General features: G+C 37.1%; 1 protein-coding gene and 1 long non-coding RNA gene across 2 annotated transcripts; both read right to left on the reverse strand.

Moving 5' to 3' along the window:
- Positions 1 to 1,472: 1,472 nt before the first annotated feature.
- LOC141343336 (uncharacterized) lies at positions 1,473 to 5,992 on the reverse strand. The gene is made up of 3 exons (XR_012356726.1): positions 5,834 to 5,992; positions 3,016 to 3,109; positions 1,473 to 2,912 (listed from the first exon to the last, which is right to left on the reverse strand). It is a non-coding gene; the product is annotated as an uncharacterized lncRNA (long non-coding RNA).
- Positions 5,993 to 6,689: 697 nt separating this feature from the next.
- cyp21a2 (cytochrome P450, family 21, subfamily A, polypeptide 2) lies at positions 6,690 to 17,199 on the reverse strand. Its single transcript, XM_073847721.1, has 11 exons — positions 17,067 to 17,199; positions 14,885 to 14,974; positions 14,637 to 14,791; positions 14,286 to 14,381; positions 14,074 to 14,184; positions 13,886 to 13,972; positions 13,707 to 13,787; positions 13,322 to 13,435; positions 10,225 to 10,391; positions 7,826 to 7,929; positions 6,690 to 7,734 (listed from the first exon to the last, which is right to left on the reverse strand). The coding sequence occupies exons 1-11, from the start codon at positions 17,158 to 17,160 to the stop codon at positions 7,490 to 7,492; spliced, it is 1,344 nt and encodes a 447-aa protein (XP_073703822.1). The 5' UTR covers positions 17,161 to 17,199; the 3' UTR covers positions 6,690 to 7,489.
- Between the last annotated feature and the right edge of the window lie 909 nt (positions 17,200 to 18,108).

Raw genomic sequence — 18,108 nt, forward strand, 5'->3', positions numbered from 1 at the left:
TTGGAACACTGTTTGTTTATCTGCATATGTTTTGTATATACTCCCCCCCCCCTTGCTTTCGTTTGAGGGTATTTAGCACTGTCTAGTACCCGCGTTCAACTGGGCCTGGGCTTGTTTAACCTCTTTAATTACAGCGGGGATGACGGGGATTCCATGACTAACCTTAATGTTGTCCATGTACATATCTATAGTTCTAGATGGATGCTACGGTGTTTGCATGGATGTTCTAAATGGTTGCTAGGTGTTTGTTATGGAATTTTAGGCAGTTCCTAGGTGTTTGCTAAGATGTTCTAGATCAGAAGTCTTCAACCCTGTTCCTGGGGATCCACAATTTCTCCTGTTAGGAAAATTATGAGGCATATAATATAAACCAAATGGACCACTTATAACATGTTTCTGCAGTTGTTTTTGAAATGCAACCCTTCTTTGTGAAAGATCTGTAATGTTACATATATGTGACATTGGGCGTTTATAATAAATTTTTCATGTTACATATATGTCACATTGGGCATTTATTTCTCAATTGAAAAAAGTACATTTTGTCAGTTTTATTTGCTACATAACATTTTTTTTTCTTTTTATTTGCTTTTCCATAACATATTTCAAAGCCACATAACTGTGACCATTACATTTTACAACAACTCTTTCGAAACATCAAAATTCTACCTTTTTTGGTATATGGTTATATCCCCCAACACTCGTCGATTTTCAATCGGACAGTCACGGGTGTATTTAAGCTTTCACTGCTAAATTCAAACATGCTTTTGTGCCTTGTCTGGCGCTGAGCAAGACAGACGTGCTCAGTGCTTTTACCCTATATTCTGTTTTCAACCAAATAAAAGTTTCAGTCATTTAAATTAAGTTAGTTCCCTTAAGGATCTTTGCTAGATTGTTCTGGATGGTTGCTAGGGCTAGTTGTTTGCTAGAGTATTCTAGACGGTTGCTAGGGTGTTTCTAATGGTCGCTTTGTGTTTGCTATGGTTTGTTAACTAGTTAATAGTTGTTTTCTAGGATGTTCTGGATGGTTACTAGGGGGTAGGTGTCTGCTTAGGTGTTTTTGGATGGTTACTAGGTGTTTGCTAGGATGTGGTGAAGGGGATGACTATAATAAATTTAAAATTGATAGGACACTTTACTGATACCATGCTCTGTCTAATGATACAGACTTTTGCAAAGTGCCAAGAATAAAGTGCCTTGTGCTTAGGCCTCCAAGCTATTAAATGCTGACTATAATGGACCATCCTCACCGTGTTCCCCTTCCCTATTACAAGCGTCATAATATTAAAGAAATAAAAGTCTTATGGCTGATGTAAAATCATATCTCAATGGAGACTTCATAAAAGAGTTTTACATTAATGTTAAACTACAAGCATTAAATCTAAGCAACCTATCCTTTGTGATCTCAGAACACCTCATTAACAAGATGCATCAGCATCATATTTAAAAGAACATCACAACTAGTGAGCAAGAAATATTTTATTAAACATTTTTATTCAACCTGTTTCATATAATCCAATTCAAGCTAAATCCTGAATCTGATTTATTCAAATTAGTGACTTATTCACTAAACCTGCTAAATCAGGTTGAAAAATAAAAATAAAAATAAATTGTAACAGCATATACTGATGTTTCTTTTCTGTGCTTCATTGTTTGAATCAACCTGTCCTTTGCACAAACATATAATACTATGTATGTTTAAACCACCTGAGATCTTGAATGAAAAACAAACTACATGTACCTGCACTGACTTAACAAAATGTCTTCTTTTGTGTTCAGCAGGACAAATAAATTATATTGACTTGAATGCTCAATTCCTCATTTGAAAGGAACTTTGGATAAAAGCATCTGCTGAATGAATAAATCTAAATGTAATGTAAATATGAATTCAAGCAGGTTTGGGTGAGCAAATTATGAATTTATAGTTTGGGTGAACTATACATTTAAGTTGCATTTTTGACATTCAGAAAACATCTTTTTAATAATTATATCACTTTACAAAAACAAAATGTTTCACATATATAACTAGACATCTAAATTAATGAGTAAAATTATCATGCACATTTACCAAAGTTGCTCTTAATAAGTGGATATGGCAACACTGGATTAAACAGAGTCCCATTCTTTCTTTACAAAGACTACATTGTTGGAGATGCTAAAACAATTTATTCATTGCTCATGGATTTTACTAGCCCTCAATGTAAGTGTAATAGATTTAATATGTTAGGAGAAAACTCTATTATTTGATTATGGATGTAAAAAAAAAACCCTCCAGTTTCTGTAGTACAATGCAATATAATGTTAGCTTTTAAGACAGAAGGCCTTTACGTGTAAGCTTAGTACGAAAGTAGCATTTTGTGGTCCTCCTTTGTTTTTGGAAACCATTGCTTAAGTCAGTCCCAGCCTTTTAAATCAAACAGGAATTTATTAAGGGCCTTCCCAGTAGCCCAACATCCTAATGCCACCAAAACTTTAAGGATCCAGCTGAGAAGTCCTTCTGTATGCAACATGAGGGAACCCAAAGATCCAGATCTGCTCCTTGGGAAAACTAATAAAGGCAGACTGAGGGCAACACTCCCTACTGCCCCTGCTGCATTTTCAGCAAACGCGCACACTGTTAGCGAACAGGAGAGGGTGGAAAAGGCCAGGCAGCGTGACATAATGACCAACCCATCCGACGATATCCAATCAGAGAGTATGACGAAAAAGGCAGAGCCAATCAGAAGAATACGAGCAGTGATGTGGTCCTCACTTAGCCACAATAAGTCAAAAGTAATAAGCGCAGGACCAAGCGATTCACCTGCCCATCCTAGATCATTCTGGAGTGATTGGATAGTTTGGTTACTAGTTGAAAAGACTGAAAGGACAGAGGAACAGCCAATCAGGATGAAGCCTACTGATGAAGCTCTATGATCCTGCAAACATAGAAAAAAAGTAATAATTGTGCAAACACGTACATCTTACTAACAGTATGTATGTATATAATCACTGCATTCAAAACACTGAATGGATGTTTACCTTGAATAGCCGATAAGCAGCATGTAATGATGAGACAGATAAAATCGTATATATCATGGCTGTGGTAAACTCTCTTATAAAATCCATCACTGCCCTATAAACACATAAAACACAGCTGCATAAATTAAGTGTGCACTGCAATACTAACATGATGTTTAAGTATAACATTATTCAAATGCAAAGAAGAAAATCACAATGAAAACATAAAGGATGTTTTCAACTATTACTACCAGATACAAACTCTCACTGGATAATGCAACAAATTTGCAAGTAAAACACAGTTATAAATATAGCTGCAAGCAGCAATTAACGGGGTTCGAGTATTTAAGGCCTTTACGGCTTCTACACCGTTAGGGTGTTGGCCAACATGAAATATATGGCTGACACCAGAACATATCCATTACGAAGAATACACTCACAAACAGAAACATACACAGAAATGAAATGGTTAAACTATTGTGTTCATTAAGCATGATTACAGACACAGACAGATGCACACATATTTTGTTGCACATAAGAGATTTGTACAATAAATGATAATTGACAACATGCTTAAAACTTGTGTTTTTAAGATTTGATATATCATTGTCATGTTTCACTGTAATCATAATCATGTGTAATTGTCAAATATGATATATCTGTATAAATTAAGCTTTAAACTTTGGCTAAATGTGATTTGAAAAGTTATAACAGTGATTTGGTATCACTTACATATAAATTTAAAACTACATAAAGCCATTAACCCCTACAAAGCACTGTTCTATTAACATGTGTAAGCCCATTAGTGGTATTCTATTGCCATCTAGTGGCTATAGTTGTAATTTTATTGAAATAGAGGTGCATTGTTTTTAAGCTTTATAACAATTACAAAGCTTATTTTGCCCAATGTCCATAAACATATGCTTGTTTTGAATCATACGATGCATGATTTTACTTAAGTTTCTGAATTTTTTTTTCTTTTAGTATTTGTAGACTTTAATGTACACTAGATAAAAAGCATATTATGAAATGGCTCTGTTATAGCTGACCAAATGCAAATGTTCAACATTTTTTTGATAATTACTGACCAAGAGAGTCTGGAGAACTGAACTGCACTGATTTTATTGAGTATGGGTTGAAAATCCAGGACGAGTTCACCAAAGTATGTTTTTTAAATGATCTCATGTTTTAAAAGAACAGTTTGATTGACAACATTGGTCCTAGAGGCATAGTTGTTCAGAATGAGGAGATCTATCATATGATATGAAGATATAGTATATATGTGAAGATATTGACGTTTAATTAGGATTTTAGTTCTATATACAATAGAAATATCATGTTTTTGACACCTTTTTAACTGTTATAGCGCCACCTATGGTCCGATCTTCATGAAACTTTGCATGCTTGTTAAGGGTCATCTGCTACATGTTGTCACCCATTTTTGTAAAGTTTTGAGTTTTTGTTTAGGTTTTATAGGCTTTTGGATATATGTTGCCATGCCCATTTTACTAAATTAGCCCATTATAGCCAACCACAGGACAAAATTCAACATTTTTTTGATAATTATTGATCTAGAGAGTCCAGAGAATATTACTGCAGTGGTTTGATCCAGATCGGGCGAAAAACCTAGGACTAGTTCGCAAAAGTAGGTTTTTAACATATTTGTGAATAATTAATGAACGATTTGATTGACAGCAATGGTTCTTGAGTCAAAGTTTCTCTGCATGAGGGGATCTATCAAATGATATGCATATTGTGTGGATGTGTGAAACGCCGCGTGATTACAGAGCCAAAAAACTCGTTAGCGCCAACTAGTGGCCGATTTCTTTCAAAATTCTTACAGACCTTTAGGGGCATGAGTCGAACATGCTCACCGAGTTTCGTTCTGATTGACCTCTGGTAACCTTGTCAAATAGGTGCTCCAACTTCATTGGCCAATGGCGGCCATGTTTTTTGAGATACGCCAATGTCCTCATAGATTCTTGTGGCCCTTTGGTCCAAGACACTGCATACCAATTTTCAAGTCGATCGGACTAACGGCTGTGTATTTATAGCTGTTTATATGTTTTTTCCGCCTTATAGCGCCATCAAGTGGACAAGCTCCGCAATTTTTTTGATTTGACCAAAGATTAAGCTTATACACGTGTGTGTTGAGTTTGGTGAAGATATCTCATTCCATTCAAAAGTTATAGCCATTTTAGTAAAAGTGGCCCCGTCACTTTCGAACGTTTTGGTGGCCCTTTGCGACCGTGAGTCAAAAGTTCAACTTTTTTTTGATAATTATTGATATTCAGTGTCCAGAGAATATTTCTGCACTGGTTTGGTTCCGATCGGGCGAAAAACCTAGGACTAGTTCGCAAAAGTAGGTTTTGGACAAATTTCAAAATGGCGGAAAAATTTGCATACCGGAAATGAAATCGGAGATAGCCATTTTGTTTTGATTGACCCAAGGATTTAAATGATATAAGACACTTGAGTCTACGACAAACGGTTTAGGAGTTAAGAGAGGTTTCGCGTTTTGGTTCGCTATAGCGCCACCTATGGTCCGATTGGGCTGATTCTTTGTGAGGTTCTCCTCGATTTTTGCTCTATCATCTGACCAAGTTTCAAGTCTCTAGGCCTTACGGTTTGGGCTGCCCGTTCAGTTTTACGGCAGAAAAATAATAATAAAAATCCTAACAATTACAATAGGGATTCAGTGCTACGCACTCGAACCCCTAATAAAAACGAAAAGTGCAACATGTATATATTAATGCGACTACAATTTAACCTACTAATACAGTTACTAATGTCCGGATACTGTACTGTAACTGTAGCGAACATGATTGTCACGCCATACCTGAGTAGTGAAGTATTTCATTGTTCAGCGTAGAATAGCAGAGACATCAACTACAAAACGTCAGGCTACTGAATTTGGATTTTAATCACAGTGGCTGTCGTTTTGTTATGCGACAAAATGTCAAAGATTCTGCTCAACATGTGCTCGCTGTTTATCAACAACTGGAGTGGGAGGACAGGAAGTGTGTGCAGTTCTGTGTTTACCGGGTAGGGTGTGTGTTGTTGTACCCTCTAGCGGACCAGAGAGGAACAGCAGCAACGGTTACAAACGGTGGTGGTGAAGCACTCAGTAATTTTCCGCGTTGAAATATCTTCACATACTGATGTAGCAACCAAAAAGTGGTCTAATTATAAAATATAAACAAATATCTTCTGTAGAAGGCTTTGTTCATCCAGTCATTGAATTCGGAGTGTTTTCACAAGAGGGAGGAATTTGATGGAATGGGTTTGAGTTGACACAACGAACTTGTAGAGTTTCTTCTCGACAGGTAAGCCATATCAAGTTAAAAGTATTCCTAATATGTTGGTCCTAATAAAAGTAATGTACTTTTACTCGTTGAGACATGCATTCACCTTTATCCGCCTTTATTTACATTTAATGGGTGTGGCTTATGGGCGTCTCATACAGCTACAAAATAACTAGCTAGTTTTGCTGCTTGATATTGCAAAACGGTGTGTCTTATCATATTATTTGATATGTATTATTTTAATTATGAACACACTGGTTTGTAGTACAAATTCCTCAGTTCAACTCAAACATCATAAGGTATCAGCTTTATTATTTAATCAATTGTTTTAGTACATTTTTTTTAAATTCTCGAATATACAGGCATTTTATTAGTGTAAAAATTGCATCTCAAAAACAATGAACTCTGTAGTGTAGTCAATTGCACTGCCTTGTTAAATAATGTAATAAAAGTGCTCAAATACATAAGTTCAAAATAGGTGTTTACAACTTAAATTATAAAATAATTAATTTAGAGTAGTGTAGGGATGACATTTTTTACATTTCAATAACAAAGAAGTTAGCATCACCCTGATTCTCTCGTCAAAAAGCAAGCAGGATTTTTCTAATCTTTTAGATAGTTAGAAAATAAGGACTGTGACCAATAAAAGTGTATGATTCTTACACATTTTGTTCATCAAGATATAAATGAACACCGCTTTTATGAACTGTAAAGCCTAAATACAATCACCAGAAGTTAAAAGCTAAAGTTAGGCTATAAAAGAACTACCCAATGGTCGCATGACTTCAGCATCACCACTTTTAAGTTTCTGACACCTCTTGCCATCTTTATTTAATATCTACAAGTTAAAAAAAGTTTGAGTTAAAATTGTCTGCAAGAGGCTTTGAAAAATTTGTTTTCTAATTCAGTGTGATGCCATTTAATGCCCCTGACAGTCCCAATTAGCCACTTATTATAAACCACCATAAAATCTTTAAAAAATAATGAGTAGGGTACTAATAATGCACTTTATGTTGTAGAATAAAACGTGAAAATATCTTGTGTTAGCTTGTGTTAACCACAGACATTATTTCAGGCATTTAACCTATTAAAAAAACATTAACATTGGGATGATGGAACAGAAAGTTCACAAAAGTCAGCTTGTATTTGGGTTTTAGGACTCATTCCTGTGGTGCTCTATTCATAATCAGTTACTGTTCTCTTGGGTGTGCTATAACTGTGTATGGTTTGACTTTAAGAACTACACTGGCGACGCCTCGCAGGTCAGGCAAAGGCTCCTGTTTACTGGCAGGCAGGAATTGAAAGTCTCGCAGCAGATAGGCCGTGAAGAGAAACATCTCCATTTTGGCCACTGCCTCTCCCAGACACAATCGCGCCCCTCCTCCAAAAGGAATCAGGGCACGAAGAGACCCGCCACCACCTTCCAAAAAGCGTTCTGCAATAAATCAGATTTACTGTCACAGTTAATGAGCACTGCATTTTGTATATGTAAATGTGCAAATTAGAAAAGTTGACAGTTTTTGTACCTGGTTTGAAGCTGTATGGATCATCCCAGACCTCTGGATCATGGTGGGCACCATACAGATTAGGAATGATTATTGTATTCTTGGGAATGAAATGGCCTGCAATACTAAACAGAAGACTGTATGAATTTCTTACAGGAATCTAACTTACAAATGCAGCAAAACCAAAGTCAAAACCAAGTTCAGCTCAAATGTAGGAAAATTCTCACACATTTGGGTCACACTCTCATGTCACCATACTTAATCTCACGCCAAACAACAGGACAATGCTAAATAAATGACAAAGAATTTGTTTCATAGGATTTCATTTAATCAGCATGCAGTTTGATGGCCCTAAAATGCATGAATTTTCCCAAACCAAGCCCTACAGTTGATTTCATAAGTCAACCCTGTTGAAAAAACAGCATATTCTGGTTAGGTATGTTTTGAAGCATGGCAGCTTGTCCTACACTCTCAAAAAGGATGTGTTAATTTTTAACACATTGTTTGTGTTATGTCTATTTTAGCACATTTTATGTTACTTTGTTTTAAATGTGTGTTAAAAACGAAAAAGAAAAAAGAAAATATCCAACACAGTGTGTCCAACACAATATGTGTTAAATATCAGCCAATCACATTGCTGCTTGTCTCACTTCATGAGCCATTATTCTACTGAGAGAAGCAAATTTCCTTGTGTTTTCATCGTCAGAACATAACTTTGATGTGTGAAGGTAAGAAATGTTTGTATTTGCCATTATACGTTTTTAAAATGTCTTTTGTGATCGTTTGGAGACGGTCGAGGGGCATTTGGCACATATGTGACCCTGGACCACAAAACCAGTCTTAAGTCGCTGGGGTATATTTGTAGTAATAGCCAAAAATACATAGTATGGGTCAAAATTATTGATTTTTCTTTTATGCCAAAAATCATTAGGAAATTAAGTAAAGATCATGTTCCATGAAGATTTTTTGTAAAATTCCTACTGCAAACATATCAAAATGTAATTTTTGATTAGTAATATGCATTGTTAAGAGCTCAATTTGGACAACTTTATAGGTGATTTTCTCAGTATTTTGATTTTTTTGCACCCTCAGATTCCAGATTTTCAAATAGATGTATCTCGGCTAAATATTGTCCTATCCTAACAAACCATACATCAATAGAAAGCTTATTTATTGAGCTTTCATATGATGCATACATCTCAGTTTTGTAAAATTTAACCTTATGACTGGTTTTGTGGTCCAGGGTCACATATACGTGGTAAAACTGGCGATGCGAGCTGCGCCTGCACCTGCGGCACATCACGACGGTGGGAGCTTATTTTCACAAGCTTTATAGTTTCTTTTGTTAAATTAATTGTGAACAGAATCGCTTTTAATTCATCACTGACACGTTGTAGTGCTAATGAGAAAATGCATTCGTTCGTCGCGTCTTTCTCTTTGAAAATGAACAGCTTTGTGGTGACATGTATTGTGCAAATTGCCCTAAGACGCTAACATAATCTCTGATGCTTAAGCTTCTCTTGCCTTTTTAGCTATCGCTATTTCACAATATTCGCTATGTGTAGCCTATAAATAACAAAAGTGTCTTTATTTTACTCTTGCAGCTTTGACTGGAAGACACTCATGAAGTGCTTCTGGCAGTTACTGACATGACAGAGACAAACGAGAGACTTCATCTCACGACCCTCACCACCACTTGTATGCTGATAAAAATATGTAAATAAAACGATTAATACTTAAGAGGTTGTCAAATACCACATTTTTTTTAATTTAAAGTACAAACTTTATTAACCATTAACAACTTTTCACTCAAGGAACAATTAAAATGTTGAAATGACTGTATTGTGATTGTTTACCTCTCTTTTTTTAACCTTTTTGAGTTTTTATGTAATTGTTAGTAGCAGGTTTAATAAATTGTGTTTAAACTGTACATTAGTTTGCAGTGTCTTTATTGCATACAAAAATTTGTTAAAAAATAACATACTTGACACAAATTGTGTATTTATAACACAATAGTGTGTAGAAAAAAACAACACATTTTCTGTGTTAGCAGGAATAACACACTGGTTGAGTTAAAACTAACACAAAATGTGTTGTCCTTAACTAGACACAAAGGTGTGTTAAGAAACAACACAGGCTGTGTTATTTTTAACACATCCTTTTTAAGAGTGTAAGCAGCTAGCTCCTGCTCGGGGCCAGCTCATAACCAGCTCAAACCAGGTGCCATGCTTCAAAACATACCCACTGTAACCAGCTTTCATGCTTCAAAACATACCTACTGTATGCTGGTTTTCTCAACAGGAAACTCAACCACACGGTCATTTGTCAAGAACAGTTTAGACCTCAGAAAAATGATTAAGGGAGGAGGTTTGTATTTGTATTCTGTGTTGTTTAGCACTGTGATTTCACTTGATGTTCACCTGCTGTTTCGTATGGCTTTGTGAGGCACTGCGAGAGGAGCTACCGGTCGAAGTCTTAACATCTCATTGATTAGAGCACACAGATACGGCAGTCTATCTCGGTCACTGTACTGAGGGTACCGCACATCCAGTACACCACACAGCTCCTCGTACACTTTATTTTGAACCTGGATGATGAGAGAATGGAAACATGATTTGCTTCAAGCTGAGTGTTTGTTTGAAGCTGGTTAAAGTAGCCACCAAATCTTACTTTGAGTTTAATGTGAGCAAGAAGTTGGACTGGTTTTAGTGGTGTTCTTCTCTAACCCTAACCATAACTATCTCTGGAGCAGGTTTAATTAGAGATCAAGAAAACAAACCATACCTCTCTGCTGTGAGCAAAGTGACATTAAACCCAGAGAATGTTTTAGAGAATGTTATGGTAGTCTCGCATAGCCAGACCATCAGACTGATGGCAGAAGGTCTGGGAAACTTGGCTGCTTTGAATGGCCAAGGTCAATTCAAAAGTGGAAATGTCCCCACAATAACAGACCAGTGTGTAAAACTTGTTACAGTCCTTATTCCAAAATGGATTAAATGTATTATTTCCCCCAAAATTTTACTAACAATACCCCAAGATGACTACCTGAAAGAAATTAGTTTGAAATCTTTGCAAATTTATTAAAAATAAAAAACTGAGCTCAAAGGCATCCTGTTTCCACTGATCATCCTTGAGATGTTTCTACAACTTGATTTGAGTCCACCTGTGGTAAATTCAGTTGGTTTGGAAAGGCACACACCTGTCTACTGTATATAAGGTCCCATAGTTAACAATACATGTCAGAGCACAAACCAAGCCATGAAGTCCAAAGAATTGTCTGTAGACCTCCGAGACAGGGTTGTATTGAGGCACAGATCTGGGGAAGGCTACAGCAAAATTTGTGCAGCATTGAAGGCCCCAGTGAGCACAGTGGCCTCCATCATCTGTAAATGGAAGAAGTTTTGAACCACCAGGGTTCTTCCTACCAGCAGGACTTCCATCAGGTTGAATGGGGAGCATCAGTTCACAGCCATTTTCAGATCTCTCCAGAGATGTTCAACCAGGTTCAAGGGTTCTCTGTGGAGAGAGGAGAACCTTCCAGAAGAACAACCATCTGTGCAGCACTCCACCAATCAGGCCTTATGGCAGAGTGGCCCGATTGAAGCCACTCCTTAGTAAAAGGCCTGCCAAGGTAACAAAGGAGTGGCTACAGGAAAACTCTGTGAATGTCCATAAGTGGTCCAGCCAGAGCCCAGACTTGAACTCGATTTAACAACTCTGGAGAGATCTGAGCCGTTTCTCAATATGCGTTCTTGTCTGTACTTGTGTTCTTGTGGACTTGTGAAACGTCATCAGTTGTTGCCCAAGTACTGTTCCAATTCAAAGTTCACATCTAGTACAGTTAGTACAAAGTACAGTTCAAATCCCCGGAAGTGTTCTTGTTCCGCCCCTTTTATCAAGGATGCATCAAGAGGAGACTTGTGCGAACTTGAGGCAGTCATGTATCCCAGAATGCATTTCGCACCAATCAGTGAGCGTTAATGGCGGAGGAGAAAACCCGCATAATTTTCAAAATATTACTGTTATTGTGTCATGAAATGTAGGTTTAAGAGTATTTCAGGCGAGAATGTAGTTGTTTAAAACTCAAATCTGTGGTTTATTTACAAAGACAGCGCCTATTTGAAAATTTGTTTCGCCGAGTTCGAAGATGCGAGTTCCAGGAGAACACCGGGTGCTCAGTGGTCATGTATCCCTCAGAGAGAGCCTCACCACGGCTAGTCCTTCTGACGTTTGCCGCTGGCCCTGATGTCTCTGTAGTGGTTAAACGAGGTATAATTTGTTTTGGGTAAATCTAACAGCTAATTTTTGGTCTTGTGAATCTATTATTTATTCCAGGTCATATCATTTTGACTGAGGACAAAGTTATGCTTCATAAATTATTTATCAATCGTAATTCAGCGCTGACTTTTTAGCATGCATTTGACCGAATTGTCTGCTTTTGTCTTTATTTCCGATTACACAAGTCTCTTTTACTTTATACTTATACTTTTATAATGGCCAATAATGTTCATTAAAACTGACATTTAACAAAAAAGGCAGAGTTGTGCTTGTCATGTTTCATTTTATTATACATAGAGTAAAGATGTATTATACACAGTGCACATATAGCTTAAATCACATATTAATATGTTTTATTATTTTTAAAATGAGTTCGAAGAGTTGTGGTTTATATTTTGAAGAAAACAAAGAGGCAGTGGTGTTATCACTTCCTTTTATTGTAATTATTGTTTTGTAACGCGTTGCATGAACCACATTTTTGTTGCTATTAATATGTTTAACGTAAAAAAAAAAACGGAAAAGAGGCAATGCTGTTTGATATAAAATATTTTGTTTCACTGTAATGTTGTACATTCCCTGAACTACGTTTTTGCAGCTATTAATATGTTTAAATGAAAACGAAAACAGGCAGAGGTGGTTGATATCATATTTCGTCTTATTGTAAATACATACAGTGAAGCAGTGAAGATAACCGGAGTAGAAAAGGCGAGCTGACTGACGTTATCAAGTACACTGCTGTTCCATTTGCAGAATTACAGGACTTGCATCCTCACGTCCTCGGGAGTTCGTACTCCCAAGTCAAACTTCCAAGTCCGAACTACGAAGGACGCAAGTCCGAACTTTGCATACTTGGTATTGAGAAACGGCCCTGAAAATGGTTTTGCACCAATGCTCCCCATCCAACCTGATGGAGCTTGAGGTACTGCAAAGAAAAATGGGAGAAACTGCCCAAAAATAGGTGTGCCAAGCTTCATCATACTCAAAAAGACTTGAGGCTGTAATTATTGCCAAAGATGCTTCAACAAAAATTGAGCAAAGGCTGTGAATACTTAGGTATATGTTTGTGTTTACTCATTTTATTTTTAATACATTTGCAAAGATTTCAAACTAACTTCTTTCACATAGTCATTAATCCACATAGTCTATTTTGGAATAAGGTTGTAACATTCCAAAATGTGGAAAAGGTGAAGCGCTGTGAATACTTTCTGGATTCACTGTATTACAGATTAAAAAGTGTACCTCAGGTCTGTGTAAAAGAAAGGCCACAGTCCAGTTGAGCAAGGCAGCAGTAGTTTCTGTCCCTCCAATTAGCAGATCCACTGTGGTCATGTGTACATGAGTGTCTGTCAGAGTCTATGTAGAGGAGACAACAATATTTGCATTTATTCATAGGTTAACAACTTTGGATACTTCATAATGCTACATATTGAGTTTTTCAAAAAACATTATGAAGGCACAAATAATTGTATTTTTTTCAGTTTGAGAAATCTTTGTCTGGGCATGTCCACTCTTGGTCCTGGACGGCCAAGCAGGTGTTTTGGGACATTTTGGAGCTAAACTCCAACTCTTCAGTAGCAGGGTCACTGTCTGTGCATTTTTTGTAATATGTGTAATTGCTCCTCACAATTTGATTGGCTCCCCCTTGTGCCAGTTCCAAGGACTGCAGAAGTGTGGAAGTCACTGTGCCATCTTTATTGTCACTTTTCTGCACACATCACACAATGGCACTTGATTAGATGTGCTTTGCAAATTAATTGATCAATGTTTATTCATTACTTGCATCATTTGACCATTCATTCTTACCTTGAACTCCTCTATGTGTTTCCCTATCAGCTCATCCCGTCTGGCCACCTCTTTCATGAGGCGGGAGAATGGAGGGTTGGGTAATTTCTATGAGTGAAAAAATCTTTAAATGGCTGCAAATGAAATGGATCTTTGTTCTAAACTATTCTAAAATCCAGATACTCGAAGGTTAAAATCAAATGTGTTACCCTTAGCAGAGGGAAGGAGTCCAGTGCTGAGATCCAGGGTGAACCCCAGAGAGACACAATGTTATTCAGACAGTCCTGCAGCTTCTGCAACTCTACTGAACTCTTATCATACTGTTACAAGGAAAAGTTTGCATAATTTAACACGTGAGACTGTATAATTGGGAATAAATTTGAGAGTATATTGTGGAGAATAACATTTAATCAAAGTTTACACTTTTGCTGAAGGTTAGTGTTGTGATGACATTACTCGCGGCCACAGTAAAATCTTCAGATAAATCCACTGCTTTTTCATTGTAGTCCCGTAATACCTGTTTCAAAACCACAAGAAATGAAATTAAGTTCATCCTAACAAAACCATTTGTCAATCATTCAATGCCTTTGTGGGGTTGGCTTACGTTAGAGGGTTAGACTTAATTAGTGTTAAGTGATTTATACTGATTTAAATATCTAAGTGTGTGTCAGAGGGTCCTCTGACCTTGAGCCTGTGACCTGGAAATCAATCAAAGTCCATCATGATAAAGGATGTATCAGTGTGTGTGCACCAATACGTGTCTGTCCTGTACCTGGCAGAGATGGTGTGCTTGCTTTTCTATGACAGAGTGCAGGGAATTCGTTGTGCAGCGCTGCAGAGCATTATGGGCCACACGTCTTTGAGCCTTCCATTCCTCACTAAAATCACCCAGAGAAATGGTTCGCCCTCCGCTTGACACTATATCACCTAAGAGTGAGGTATAAGATGAAACACATATCAGATATGATACATAGGCATTCTTTTTTAAAAGATCCTGGATAGTTGATAGAAGTAAATTACCAGTATATGAATAAGGCCTTCCGGCAAAGTCAGACCATTTTTTAATCAGAGCCTCGCGGATGATCTCACTGCTATTTAATATCACCATATCTGCAAAAAAACAATAAAAGACATAAACAGATTTTAAAGACACAATGGAGACTGACGCTACAAGCAAAAGTTGTTTTGTTTACTGTACTTAGTGAACTGAACAAAAATTTCACATTGAACAATATTGCGTACATTGCCAGCAATTATTATTTAAATATTATTATTGTTTTCTACCTGATCTTATCACAAAAACATACCTGTGGGAACTTTTTCGCAAGATGCGAAATACATACAAATAAGTACAGTTTCCAGCAGAAATTAGCACTAAAGGCGGTAAAACAACGAGCACTTGTAATCGTTTTTGTACACAGTTATGATTACAGCTTCATAGGTTTTGCTTTCCGGTGTTGTGCTGAACAACTACCCCCTTAGGATTGGTAGGTTTAGGATTAGGTGTGGAGTTAAGATCAGGCAATCATGTAGTGATTTCAACGAGAGAGAGTAATAATTAGTCAGGGGGTCGAAAATGGGCACCAGACGTAACAAGTTTGCCTGGTAGCTCAGCCGGCACAGAGTTGGACTTATGATGCAGAATCCTTGGTCATGAATCCCGTCAAAAACATGACTTGTGATGAAAGGAGAGATCAAAAAGCAAGCTAAAACGGCATGCTTGTTATTGCATTTTTACGCCACATTCGCTTTTGTTCATGCTATCTTGTAGGTTAAGGTGTAGTGCAGATAGTGTGTTTTTTTTTTAAAACATCATGGAGAATTAGAGTTATAGCGCCACTCAGTGGACATTTTAAATCAGAACTGCAGTGACGTACAAAACCAACATCACATAAAACGTACCATATGTATGTTCATCAGTTCCGAGTAAAAAAAACTAACTCTTTTAGCACCACTCAGTGGACATTTTACTTCAAATATGTCACGAAACGTACATGGTGCTACGTATTTCACGTCTTGTGAAAAAATAGTTTTTTTTACTGGCTTAATTTATGCTGCTGCTGTTGTCACTGTCAGTTAGTTGTCTGGATTTACAATGTGTTTAATACAAACATAACGATAAAAGAATGATGACTTCTAAAGAGTATTGGCATTAGAATGTTAGAATGCTATAATAGAAATTAGAATGCTAAAAAATGTTTAGTGACAGATCTTTTCAAATTCAATAGATTGCCTTTTATTCATTAGATGAACTAAAGTTTTTAAGTTGTCAATTGCTAGTAGAGTTAAAGAGCAACAACAGTCTACATTAATCGACACATTCTTAGGAAATAGTGGGTTCACAGCGAATTATCATAATTATTTCAGTAAGACAGTAATATTGTGGTTTACCTGGAAACCTAAAGCTGCACTAGGTATACATCACATATTAGCACAAAAATCTTGATATTAATCATACTTACAGGTTGTGGTTCCACTTGTGGTTGGTCCAAATAAAGAAGATACAGACTTATGTTTCATGGACAAGCATTTAGCAAATCAACTCGCCAAGCTTAGAGAAGCAGTTCTCGGTAAAATGACGAGCACACAACAAAAGGTTCGAACTGTATCTCTGTGGTATCGAGGAAAAATGAATTTTAACCACTGATTCCACTTCACATCATCAGCTTTCAGCAATAAAAACAAAACAACTTGCTTTCACAGCACAGAACACAGCGTCTTCTCGACATGATGTTAACACACTAACTAGCAGAAGTGTTTGTGGGCAGGTCAAACTGTTTGTATTTCGCGGGCAGCCGGGGATTATACTAATTAGTTACCTAATGATGTATATTGTAACAGGCAGATTATTCGAAAATATGATGACTCGTTAAGCCGGTTCAGAATCGACTCTTTCTTTTCAGAGACAATATCTTTATTTATCATGCACTTTTTTGATTAACAACTTTGCAGACTGTTTTCATTGAAGGATAGCTAGGTTACAAACTGCAAAAAAGATATTTTTCAAAAACCCGTGTGACCTGCTCTTTAACAAGTTTTTTTGAGTTTGGTCAACTTTTTTCTACAGTGTACAAGCCTTGTGACAACTTGTCCTGATCTCTCCTATTTAGTGAAGTTTATGTAGTTCTGTGTTTACATGAGATCATATCACCAGTTGCATTGAGTTTTGCTATCATGGAAATGGAATAATAATAATAATTACTTGTGTTTCCACAGTTGAGCCGATAGATATTCCCATAGCGTTGTGCTAGTGAAGTCAGGTGGATGGGCAGATGTTCTTTAGCGAGATCCGGCATGTTCCCCAGCAAAGGGAGAGACGGAGGACCAGGAAGAGCGGAAGAAAGAGGGCCAAGAAAGCGCTTAGAGAGGGAATGTAGAGGTTTGGGTACAGCTGCTAGATCAGTGGAAAGAAACATATTAAAACAGAGCAGAGCTGTTGAATATCACAATGTCTTTCTTCACTTTTCTGGTATTCGGCTTATCAATGGAGATATTTTAAAATGACTCAAACCTCCTACCTCCTGGTTGGTTGCTTGCTTTGGCATCTCCGTCTCTTTGCCGGTCAATCTGTCCACAGAGCTGAACCACAAACATCCACAAAATGAAGAGTAACAGCACCACACTCACCGCTGAGATACACATGCTGTTGATTCTTTACTGAAAACGTTCTGAATGCTTTTCTTTTACTCTCCCCCTTTTTATTATCTCCCTCCTTCAACCCTGCTCTAATCCACATGATTTAGTGTTGTGTCTCAATGTATCTCATCAAGGATAGCTAAATATTATCCTGACCTTCATCTCAATGTTACTCTCAAAGCAAAAGGAATGAACCACTAACATTACAATTTGATGAAATAACAGGATACCAAATCCCCATTGGCTTTATAACCAACAAAGTGTGTATTTAGTTGAAAAAAGGAAAGGAAGTATGTATAAATAGTGGACTCTAACACTAAGTTACTGTGCATGCTATTGTATAACCTTTACTGCCGAGCTCTACGCTGATATATTGCCACAAGTCGTTGGATGGAAAGGCCCCATTCATTGCAAATAAAGCAGTGATTCAGTGTAAGCTCAGGAATATAGTGAAATTCAGTTGCCACCCTGAAAAACCAATCAAAGAAGTATAGTGTCAGGTATGTCAGAATCTTGTCTGTAGCCAAACCACAATCTAAGCCTTCAGCTAAGCACAGGAATGGAGCTACTGTTAAACCAGTCTGCTTCAACTGCCATTTTAGCCGAAC

This window comes from Garra rufa, chromosome 9, assembly GCF_049309525.1.
Source record: "Garra rufa chromosome 9, GarRuf1.0, whole genome shotgun sequence".
Taxonomy (NCBI): Eukaryota; Metazoa; Chordata; class Actinopteri; order Cypriniformes; family Cyprinidae; genus Garra; species Garra rufa.

What these genes read in the sequence shown, in the direction of transcription:
- cyp21a2 (XM_073847721.1), bottom strand. Translation starts at nt 17,160, where the DNA reads ATGCCGGATCTCGCTAAAGAACATCTGCCCATCCACCTGACTTCACTA. An exon ending in AACACATAGAGGAGTTCAAG is followed by an intron (nt 13,788 to 13,885) that starts GTAAGAATGAAT and finishes TGATGTGTGCAG; the next exon opens with AAAAGTGACAATAAAGATGG. An exon ending in TTCTTTTACACAGACCTGAG is followed by an intron (nt 10,392 to 13,321) that starts GTACACTTTTTA and finishes CTCATCATCCAG; the next exon opens with GTTCAAAATAAAGTGTACGA.